The sequence below is a fragment of the Thermobia domestica genome, chromosome 11 (genome assembly GCF_964235325.1).
Source record: "Thermobia domestica chromosome 11, izTheDome1.hap1.1, whole genome shotgun sequence".
NCBI classification, from domain to species: Eukaryota; Metazoa; Arthropoda; class Insecta; order Zygentoma; family Lepismatidae; genus Thermobia; species Thermobia domestica.
Window position 1 is genome coordinate 250,547,964 of NC_137464.1, and position 12,670 is coordinate 250,560,633.

Consider the following 12,670-nt stretch of genomic DNA (forward strand, 5'->3'; position numbering starts at 1 on the left):
GTGCCCCTGTACTCAACCTATAAGTACCTAAAGTAATAGAACTTCAGCAAAGAGGATAAGATAGGTCAATAGCCTCCGAAATTATTTTTTTTTGCAATTTTTTTTTATCCATAAAAAGAACGATATGGATTATCCAAATTTATGGAGGCACATACCCTGGTCCTATACTACCATATCAAAGGGCCTATTCGGTTGCAATGATGTAAACAGACTGGGATGACATGGCTCAAATTCAGCTCAAATGTGGAAGAGACATTGCAGACTACATATTTCAAAAGCAAATTGTCCTAAAATGGATGGAACATAGTCAAAATGCACGTAATATTAACACTAATGTCATTGGAAAATCAATGAAAAAAATAGTCGTTCAAATATCTCAAAAACTATAAGGAGATGGCTAATTAAAAGCTTATTGCAAAGATATAATTAAGAGCTTAAAAACGACGTACAGCACATAAGATAAATATGAATATAACATTCTCAAAAGTCAAGTTGTTTGAGTAAGATCAATAATAATGATAAAGTATATGCAAGTATCTTCTGCGAATTACCCAGGGCCTCACGCGGAGTTTACGTCCTTGAAATATCTCACATCTGGATTTGGAATCTCCAGTCTCAACTTAGCACGTGACGTAACTTTTGACCTGATCACGTGACACGCTCTGGTCCTTATGGCAAACCTGATAGGCCCTTTTAAAACTTGGTAATTTTTTAGAACCGGTTGTTAAAATATTTCGAGTTCGCAGAACCGTTTGTTAAACCAAGTTATAAACTCACACACACACGCGCGCGCTGCTGGAAGGGAGAGCGAGCTTATTGGATATAAACAATTGACCTATTTAAAGAAAAATGAAAATGAAATGAAATGAAATTTTTGAGTTTTACGTCCCACGCTTATGCCGGTTAGGCTAAAGGAGACGGTGATGATAAGTAATGAATGAAATGGTGGAATGAAGAAAGTGGGACGAAACTGGAGGATCCCGAGGAAACCCACGCACACGGTGTTTGTCCACCACAAAGTTCACTTTGCGCTATTTAAAGAATCTTGCTTTGCTCTGTACATACCAGAAGATTAATGGCGGAGTGGGTGATCGGTAAATTTTATTTTAAGTATCTTTGATTTTCGAAACTCTTATAGCTACGGGGTTAAGCATATAATCTTTAAGAACAAAGTATGAACGTTTATTCCTTAATCTCAAATGCTCAGATATCAAGAATGAGAACTGGGGTTTTAGAAGTGAAGATGTGAGCGTTATTTATATTTGAAATACATACATGCCATTATCAACAATTATCGATCCATTGCTGGATGAAGGTCTTTCTAATACTTTCTGACAACCATCTATCTTAGGCAATTCGTTTCCAAGATATTCGCAGTGCTACATAATTTCGTCATATCACCTTGTATTAGAATGCTGTGTAGGTCTCTACTGATCACTTGTGGTCGTTTAACATGTTGATTTAAAATATGTAATAACCTCAGGTAGTGCCATTTGAAAAATATAACTTTATACTGGGATGGCAACATTGTTCACTGGGTGGTGTTATTTAATACGTAATACGATGTCCTCCTCCTTATTGCTGCTTCACGCAAAGTTCCGCCTTTATCCCTCTTTTGGTTTGTCCGTTATCAAGGATGATCCAGATAATTTGTCCACCCTGTACATACAAAAATAAAAGACATTGGAAAATGAGAAAACACTGCCAACATACGTGCTTAAATTGTACTGTATTATTTATGCATACACACTTGATTTCTTAAGTGTGCAGACAACTAACATTGCGGATAGTTGATGTGTGAATAAACGACTTTCTACTGTATTTATTTACGACTGGATTTAAACTTATTTCTTTTTCTTTCTTTAATTTTAGGTGGATTGTCCTCAAGAAGTCCGATCTATGTCTATTCGTAACTTAACGATTCAAGACATTAAAATGTATCAGTGTCAAAAAATATATGAAGAAGCACTCGAAATAGTTCACCGGAAATATAGAGTCACCAGTGACAAAGACCTATTCATGGAGCAAGGTAGGGATACTTATATTTTTATCTAGTGTTCGAAGTGGAGAAAAAGCAGAGGCGGTATGTTTTATTATGATTTTGACTCGACATAACGGCTATCTAAATGTTGAAATACAGTGATGGTATGTTGCCTAAAAGATTGCATTTCAATTTCCATAATGAATCAAAACCATGGGAGAACTCTTTGTAGTCATGGATTGGGTATGGAGAGACTTTGGCCCCGCCTGCAACTTTCTACGAATAATAATAAAAAGGATATCCCCATATGTTGCATTATAGAGAACTATACACGAAAATGCTCTAATACGATTTTTTTTATATTAACAACTAGCAGCGTTCACCCCGCTTCGCTGGGGTCACCCCGGAACGCAATAAACCTTGTTAATTAGATAATTTTTACTTTTTCGCTTTCAAGTGATATGATAAAAACCATAGTAGATTGCAGTAAATGTTAACATTATATCGCCTGTCATTTATGTTAACCCGCCGAGTGACACGGTCATGCGGGTTGCATATAAATACGTTTATTTTTACCTATGATGAACTAACAAAGGATTTGTACGTTATGGACACTTGAATGGTCAATTATCTCAAGACACTGGTAATTAAAAATTAAAGTGATATGATAAAAACCATCTAGGGTCCAAATCCTAATAACCCCCCAAAAATGAAAGAAATTGGTTCAGCCGTATTAGCGTGATGAGGGAACAAAGGATTTGTGCGTTCTCTTTTATATATAAGATTTTTAAACAGTTTCCCGCGGGTAAACTCCCAGAGTCCCCACTCGACTGAGGTATTCCAGACGCCCGGAAGTTTGTTATCCAATTATTAAAAAGACGCAATATACGTTTTGATGAAGGTACATAAGCTCCATCAATTTAATATTCTTGACACACCAAATAATAACCGAACACTTAAGCAAAATAACAGATTTTTTTTTTTTGATTGCATGAACTATATTTTTTTTTCTCGTAAATACTGTAGTAAATATCGTAAACTCAGTTCTGTAGACCTATTTCTTTACCATTATAGAGTAGACAAAAGAAGTCCCGGTGAACTCATAATAATACTTTCCGATTTCGCTTTAAACGAGTCCCTCATGCGCTGCCTTTTATTTGGATTGGGCCCGTGAGTAATTTCTTTCTATCATTTGACCCTTGTCTCCAGCCAGAGTTCTTGCGTACGAACAAGGAGCGAATTTCTTTGTAGACAATTCTTTTTAAAAACAAAAGGATAGAAAAAATATAACAAAAAAGTTGGTGCTGCCAAATTAGAAATTATATAAGAAATAAAATCTACTACTGCAAAGCAATTTGTCAGTTACAGTGTATAAAGATTGATTTATTAAAGGTATATTAGCACCTACTTTCCAGTGACGGTATGTTTTGATCACTCAAAACCCAGAGGCGGTATATCTTCATCACTGAGAAACCAGAGGCGGTATGGCATACCACCGCATACCACCTCACTTTGACTACTGTTGTTATCACTAGAGTGCGGATCAATATGCACTAAAAATGTGGAATATATGCATGCAACTATGCACTAAAAACAAGTAAAATATACGCACTAATATGCAAAATAGGCACTAAGGAAGACATATATGCACAAAAGAATTACTTGAAATATCTAAATTTTTCAAACTACTACTCAAGTGAAGATAAGGCTGAAGTAACAATAGGTTCCATGTCAAGTTAGGTTGCAATATCTTGAATCGAATTCGCAATCTCTAGTTGTTAAACACAATCTTATAAAAACCGTTAGCTAGTTTTGAATTTAAGTAAGTTGCAGTGCACTACAACATATCTCTCTAAATTTGTTAGTGTAAGTTTTTTTCGTTTATAATAATCGATAGTAACGATCCACACTACAACTTGTCACTCGACAATATTCAAACGCAGCTATGTCCTCTGGCGTCAGATCTGGTAATAGTTCTCTTGATGCATCTTCTAGCACAGGTTTCACTTTGCACATAAAATTTAAAACTGGGTTCTTGGAAACCACTTTGTCTACTTTTTCTGCGACAATTTTCCCCACTGATGTTGGAACGGACACAATTTCATTATTGAAATTTTCCCAAAGGGTGAGTGCCGTACACAAAAACATTCCTTGTGTCTCCAGTTACGTCACAATCCAAGGGAGGGATGCAAAATGTGCATTTATAAAAGCCAGTTGGCTTTGCACAGTTTCTTTCTGGCATGCATCTAGCGCTTCCGAAATACACTTTGCCTCATTTTAACCTAATGCGAGCAGTACCTGAAATAAATAGTACGTATGCATTAACACCGACAGTATTCTAACACTGTTACAAATGTATATACAGTTTAGTTAGCATCGTTCTGTTTTAAAAAAATGATTGGAAAAAACTACTTACCTGTTCAACGTCCTGGAGATACCTACTGTAATACAGTAACTCCTGAATCCATGAGCCCCATCTTGTTAATATCGGTTCAGAAGGTAGGGATGTGTCGGGAAACATTGCTTTGAAAATTCTCACTCTATGAGGTGCTTTCAAAAATACTTGTTTTCACAGCAAAGATCACATTATTTACATCTGGAAACTGTACACGAACTTCTTCCGCAACTCTATGAAAACCATATATAACACACGTTACATGGGTAAACTTTGGATAGAACACTTGTAATGCTTTTCCTGCTTTAAGCATATAAGGTGCTGAATCTGTGAGGAAGATTAGAAACTTGTCTTCTCTATCTTCAGTCGGCCGTAAAATTTCCGAAAATAAGATAAACACGAATTTAGAAATAATATTGATAAAAGAAGCAGACAAAGTTCAACGAAATAGGGCTAAATAACTTAAGCTCCGAAAATGTGTTATGTTACTTTTGGAAAAAAAATAGTAAATGGAGACTCAGTTCTTCTTTTTTAATTTTTTTTAATCGAGAAAATGTGTTAATTGTATTGAAAATTAAAGGCCCGCAAATCAGGAATTACATTCTTTAAGAGGAGTTATTGCATTCTGTCCAAGTTCGCTATTGCCATTTAAATCCATGGTAATCTATTTTCGCTGTAATTCTCTTATCATGTGAGATATCGTTGTGCTCTTTTTTTTTTTTTGTTAGATAGATTAAATTGTATGTAACAGTTGTCTGTAGTTCTTTCCTCCAATAAGCATGGTAAAATAACTTTAATTAATAAAAGTATTAATAAAATATCGAATTGACAGCTTGTCTATCAATTACTCTTCAACAGAGAAACAAATTGTTGCGTAAAAGAAAAAGTAAAAACAGGGATTTGTAGAGTGTACCTTTTGCTAAACGTTCCTGAAATCAAAATCTATTTTGAATGCATATTAGCAAAACTATTACGTAAAAAAGAAAATGGTACGTTTAAAAAAATCTAGCCAGCATAGGCGGCGTTTGCTGCAAGCATAGACCCACCCACTTTCTGACGTCAGCGCGGAGTGATACTATTCCTTGCAGTCTGCCTCAGTCAACTTCTTGGAGGCGGGAAATACGAGTTCAGTTCGTTCGAAATCGGCTGCTTATGTCACGTTCGGGAATCCTTTCCTCTGTTGGTAGGTTTGTAATCTCCGAATTCCAGGGCGAACGCATAGTGTGTTTTTGTTTTGCTTCCGCACTGTGTTTGTGCAGCTTTGAAGAAAGTAATCGTTAGGAAAATGCCATCTCAGAAAAGGAAGAAGAGCGGCCTTTATCTTTCAGCAAGAAGGAAGAAAAATCGAGGCGAAAATTTAGCTTTCTGGAGGGAACGGACAAAGTTAAATGTCATTTGTAAATTTTGAAACTATTGACAAAATTTTCTTCTTAATTTTTCATTCATTACTTGGGTAGATTTTTAATTAAATTTTTAGATAAGTTGTTAGTTTAAGATTTTGATTTGTAATTTAGTGCACCGAATACCCTAAATGTTGATGGCTTTTCTATCAACTGGACGTCTTCAGCATAAAAATTCTGTCTTTCTTTTATCAAGTATATAACTGTTATGTTTATCACTCATCAGTAAAGACTATAAGTATTTTGATACTTTGCCTATGCGAAAGAAGAAGTAAAGAGCTTGAAAGCAATGTAAAGTAGGCGGGGGTGGTCGCATAATTCACAATCAGTAGCGTACCGTACGTAGGAATTTATTTCGGGGGGGTCAAACTCAAAATGAGGGTATTTTATATCAAAATTCCTAAAATTGACCCTAAACTTAGGCTAAATTTATACAAAAGTCGAAATTTCGGGTGGATCCGGACCCCCAGGACCCACCCCCTGCGTACGTCCCTGTTTACAATCCTTATCAGAAGGGCATTCTTGTTTTATAAATGTTCTCGGTTCTGTGGCAAAGTAGCGACCGAAATCACTGAGGGAAAATCAAAGGAAAAACACTTTACTGACTAGAAAATCAGGTGGTCTAAAGAAGGTTACGAGACATTCAGAAAGCTGGAGTCATTATCCTTTCTAGGACCTCACAAATAGGCTATAATTTTGAGTACATTTTGTTGGTGTGCTGCAGATACATTCTTGGTATTGTCTCACCTATTACTGCTATTTGACTTCGGTTTCTCTTCCCGAACATCATTTCACAAACCGGGCTAGTATTTAGTCAACGGACATTGCTAATATTAAATGATAAGTTACAGTACCATGCCAGTGATAATAGAGTTACCCTGGCAACAAATACTAAAAACTTTTTGTTTTTTTTCGAATACCACGCATCTAACATTACACGTGCCTGCAGCTATTTATTTCTTTTCTTTTCTTTCTTTTTCTTTTTTTTTTTGTTTGTTTTTGGTGAATGTCTCACTTTACTTGTACGTATCGTAAGGTGAGGTTACTAGCGCAAAAAAAAAGTCTTGCACTTGAAGTGATGTAGAAAGAAAACGGAACTTAAAAAATGAAGACAAGTAACGATGTACACTCATGTCCAAAATTATTGTCGCATGTCTATAACTGTCTTCTTGTAAGAATATAATTTGATAATGATTTTGCGGGGTACTTTTAATACTTACTGATACTATGTGTATAATCGGGAAATGTATATTTGTGGTAAATTTCATAGGAAAAGAATTATAAATACGAAAATTAGAGTGAGTAAAACAGAATGTTGCTAATGGACAAGAAAGTTTTATTTTCGTTTTATTGTTCTTATTTACTGCTCTTTTGACATGAAATTTACCACATACATGTCTTTGATGATTATACACGTACTAACATTATAAGAAATACCGGGAGAATTTGTTATCAAATTATATTCCTACAACAACATATTTATAGACATGCGACAATAATTTTGGACATGAGTGTACATTATATGATGATGAATGTTCTGCCCGAAAGTAGGTCTTTAACCCGAATATCTCTTGGAAAGGTAAGCCCATGGTGGTTTGCCATTATCTTCTATGGGATTATGATGACGTCCAAAGGACGGGATCTATAGTTCAACGTGAGACACTCGCCACTTGTGTCCCACAAGGGAATTGAACCCAAGCACTGATTAGAATGCGACCAGCGTAACCACTCATTCCACCAGGGTCACTGTATAGTATGTAATTGACTTGTATTTTGCATATTTTTATATTTTTGTAATTTGTATATTTTACTATGAAACATGCTAATATAAGGCAGAGGTAATATTATCAATGATTATAATTCTGCTAGAGTAAAGCAGAAATATCAGGGCAGCAACAGTCACTCTTGGCGAAACTTTCCATTTCTCTCTGAAAAACCATATTTGCCCATCTCCTGTTAATGATGATAAGTAATCATATTCCATATAATACAATTTTCACAAATGAGAATGAAAGTTCAATTAGCTTCAAATCATAATAGGCCAAAATTGTAATAATGGGTATAATGATAAATAACAACGTATGGAGATTAGAAGTTTGCCCCAGAAACTCCCTCATTTGACATCCGTTTTACCGTTCCAGGTTTCTAGGGGTGGCCACTGATTTATCAATGAAGACTGTAATACTTAGGGATGGGCACGAGCGAGTTTTCTTTGAAACTCGACTCAACTTGAAACAGATATCTTTGAGCTCGACTCGAAAACTCGGCTCGAAAAAATTCTTCCAACTCGACTCGAATTTGGGTCAAGTTTCGAGTCGACTCGAGCCAATTTGAGCTAAACTCTGTGTAGTTCCAAGTACTCTCTTCAAATATCCTACATAGACAGTATAATTATCAATGATGATGATGATTATTATTCTACTACTACTACTACTACTACTAATTATTATTATTATTATTATTATTATTATTATTATTATTATTATTATTATTATTATTATTATTATTATTATTATTATTATTATTATTATTATTATTATAACACTGTGTATAACCATGAAAGGTCGGCGGTTTGGATTGAAATACTTAAAACTAGTTGACTGTCGATCTCGGTCTTCGAGGAGTCTTCAGGAGGGAAGGACATCGGTCACGAGGTTCTGGGTTTGAGTCCCGGAGGAACAAGTATTCGGGCTTGAGCCAAAAATTGTTAAAACTCATAGAGCGTCGGCCAAACATGTTCATAGCTGCTCGGCCCGAGTTTAGGGTTGTCAACGGCTCGATGATTAGCATTAGATTTTTTGAAAAAGAAATCATACAATTTGGGTGGACTTCAGCCTTAAAGTCTCAAACTCCGTAAATCTTTCACTAATTACGGTTGGGATGATATTCTTGGGTATAAGGAATAACCCAGGCAAATCAGTTCACGGGGATTTTTTTCTGTTCCTGAGTTGGCATTTATGTGGGACATATGCTGAACTATTAGAATGTAGTCCCTATGCCGGTACCAGAAAATACATAATTTTCTTCACAAATATTGGTAATTCATACTTAGTATCGATACCAGTACCCTCGTTCTCATATCAATATTTGTAAACTGTATGCATTTTTATGTAGAAAGTAAAATGTATAAATTCTGAAGGGAAAACATTGCACAGAAACGTTATATTCGTATGTTAACATACTTTTTTGTATGGTGTGTAAAGTGACCCCAACTATGGGGTTACTTTTCACCAAAGTTTATATTTCAGTAACTATGGTCATATTGAATGTTTACTAATGAACTTATACGAATGTTTTCCACACATATCTAGCTATAATATGTTTTAAATACAGTGTTCTAAATCATTACGTTTCTAAGTTACATGCGATTTTCTTTAAAATTCCTTAAATCGTGTGCAAAGTAACCGTGTCTTACGGTACCTGCAAAAGAGAGAGGGGATGGGAAAAGAAACAGAATCGAAACGTAAGTTATTCAGTGTATGGATAATATGTAAATATAACTAATTTAAGCATGTGTCTTATTTTTTTCATCTTGTTGTTTACTATGTAGTCATTTAAGGGAAATAATGGACCCAATACAAAGTGTATGTTTCTGTGATATGAGACTTTTTATTGTATGCAAGTTCAGTATGTAAGCACTTTATTTAAAAATATACATGTTTACTTACCTAATTTCGTTTTGATTTTCAGAAGACGACTATATGTACAGTGGCGTCACTAGGCCTTATTTGGGGGGTTAAAGCCCGGAAATTTCTTCCAAGCTCCCCTCCCAAATCTCACACTGAAAATACGTTATATACTGAGAAATTTATTTCAAAAGTAAGATTCTAACACGCCATCAGTAGACTCATGATATATTGGGTTGTCTTCTTTTTGCTTCAACAAACAGCAACGCGTTCTGTATATAGTTCTCAATGTGAAGTTCAGTCTTCGGCGAGCGACTACAGATACTTGTTGATGTGTTAGATTTAGCTGAGAAGAGCGATAGCTATTATGATTATGACGTAATCAGTGGCGTATTTAGGGGGACTTTCGGGCTTAACCTCCCCCCCCGAAATCTTACTATAATAAAATAACTGAAATATCTTGCAGAATTTTCACATTTCCAGGCAAAGCTCCCCCACCCGAAAGTTAGGAAAGCCCCTTCCGAAACAAAATCGTAAATACGCCACTGAACGTAATTATGCTTTTCTATCGTATTTCTCACTTGGAAATACTATGTGAACTGAACTTCTCATTCCTTTACTTCTTAGTTTCCGCAAGGTGAGGTCTCAACTATAAACTATCTCATGCGGCAAATTTTAGATGGATAACTTTTAAGAAATTTTATATTATTTATTATTGCCTATTTTATCTTATTGTATTACTATTTCAGGCAGGTCAGAAGTGAATATAAATACAGTAAACCCTCGTTAACACGAATTCCAAGGGACTGAAAAATCAGGAATTCGTGTTAAAAAAATTCGTGTTAACCGGTGACCCAAATTTTATTATTCGAATACATTTTCTTCATACATACGCACTACAGTATACAGACTATATATACCACTATAGTATATGTATGTCATAGAAAACTCTAGAGATGGTATTGAGACGAGACTGAGTAGTCTCGGTCTCGTCTCAGTTCCAAATTCGAGACGAGACCAAGACTATTCTCCGTCTTGATACCATCCACATAATTGTATCCAGAAGAGACATAGAGTTTCGGTCTCGTCTCGATTTCAAAAAGCACGGCTCGGTCTCAAATTCGAGTTAAGATCGAGATCGAGACTAGCTTCGGTCTCGGTACCGTCTTCTGAAAAAGTGAAAACACTACAGTAAGCTTATTATCCTATCTTCGAAGAATAAAAAAAAATCCACGCAGAAAATCCAGGTCAAGTTATAAAATTGATAACTCCGCAGGCAGGTTGGGTACCGCTAGTAACGGAAAGGTAGTTATGACTACTGTCACCAGTTTGGAGTTACAGGGGAGAACTGTTTTGTCTCGAGCTGTCGCCAGCAGCTCGTCTGCCAAAACACCTGCATGTTCAGCGCTTGATGGACGACAGAATCAACACCTCATAAGAGAGGAAAGATACCTGTTTCTGGTTTTTCTCTTATTTACAAGGCAATTTTCGTCTGTATAAATACTGTATGACAAAAACTGATCTGGAGTGAAATCTGAAATAAGAAAAATGATCTGAAAAAAACAAACAAATGGTTGAAAGTTCGTGTTAAATGAAAACCTTTACTGACTCAAGGGACTAAAAATTAGTTCGTAATTCGTGCTAACCGAAATTCGTGTTAACCGATAAAACTTCCTATAAGATAACGTACAGTGATGCCGGGACTGAAATTTTGTTCGTCCTAACCGAGTGTTCGGCTTAAGCGAGTTCGTGTTAACGAGGTTATACTGTATAAGATTGCTGAGAAAGAAGTTTTTCATGAAGTATTTTTAAGAAAAATAACTATCAAGGAAAGAAGAGAATAAAGAAAGAAAAAAATTGCGTGATTGTACGAGTATCTGAATGAATCGATGAAGTATAAGAATGTGCATTTCCGCAACGATAAAAGTGAAACAAATAAACATGACTATGATAACAAAAATATAAAAGCGTAGAGCAGCAACAATATTCTCCCCCCCCCCTTCCCTCGCCCAAAAGCGAATTTCATTGTGTCCTTGATTGAAGATGATTCTAAAATACTAAACGGAGTTTTTGGGTTGTTGGGGAGTATGCCCCCCAAACAAAATATTTTAGTGACGCCACTGTATTAGCATTTTTTGCGTGTGAAGTATTGTGATATACGTTTCTGAAATTGCATATGCTTTCTTACAATGGGAGACTAAAAAACAAATCTTCAGGAAACGCAACACAGCAGTTCTCATTACGAAGTCCCTTCATTTTTTTGACAAACTGAAAGGTCTCCTCCACAGCTGGAAACCGTGTCAATGGACTGTGGAGTGCGGGAATAATTTTACTATCTGACCGGCAGGTATCAAAAGTCTGCGCGCGCGTTTCTAAGAAGAACCTGTGTTCACACGTTGTGAGTGTGTGTGTGTATTTGTGTGTGTGTGGTATGTCGCTTATTCATATCTCTAGCGCTGTTGCAGAGTACAGGGTAGTTTCGAAGTCGACTGCAATGCAACTTCATTGCCATTCAAGCATCGCGGAAGTATTGCAGTAAACTGTCCCAGAAGTATAGGATTCATTGTTTATGCTGAGATCAGTGTCTGTAGGAATGTCAGGAAGATTCACTATGATTGTTTTCAAGCAGTGAAAAGTTTTAAAGAAAACTTATACCGAAATTTACACGTTTTATTGATGAGAACTATTTTGGGCGGAATTTCAAGGTTACCATATCTGATATGAAAGAATTGTCTAAAGGAAAAAAAATAATTCGACAAGAATGTTAACGTTCTGTACGAAATCTGCAAGAAGAACAGTAAGAAATTTGTAGTATCTTTTGTGTGAATACGTCACCTATGAGAATGTGGTAGAATTTTCCTAACAAATGACAAAACAAGAGGAAAATGTGTAAGTACCGATAACGATATTTAATGCAAAGTGGAAACACTACAGAACGAGTTCGACTGACAGGCGAATGGCCACACCTACACTACCCTTCTCCCCGCTCCCAGAACACTGAAATCTGACATGCTCGAGAAGTAGTGAGGGTTCTTAAAATTACTTTTGAAATCGAGAAATTGAGGTAATTTTATCAAGGAGAGAGACTATAAATGAGCGTACCATCGATTATTGTACTTACGTAATGCACCACAAAATTGCTCTTGCTACAGTTGAATGATTTGCTTGTTCCAAAGCTTTTGCCGAAATCAAGTATGGTGTACCTGGTTCACTTTGACTGAGCTTTTCAATGACTACATTTGCGATATATCGACCACACGAAACTATG

At 35.9% G+C, this 12,670-nt stretch overlaps 1 protein-coding gene across 1 annotated transcript in view; it reads left to right on the forward strand.

Annotated features, from left to right (window-relative positions):
* Positions 1-12,670, forward strand: part of LOC145663798 (UPF0764 protein C16orf89 homolog) — a 79,627-nt gene that overhangs the window by 55,949 nt on the left and 11,008 nt on the right. Inside the window, exon 5 of the mRNA XM_081729886.1 lies at positions 1,873-2,029. Coding sequence (XP_081586012.1) covers positions 1,873-2,029 — 157 coding nt within the window. The remainder of the gene's footprint in view (positions 1-1,872; positions 2,030-12,670) is intronic.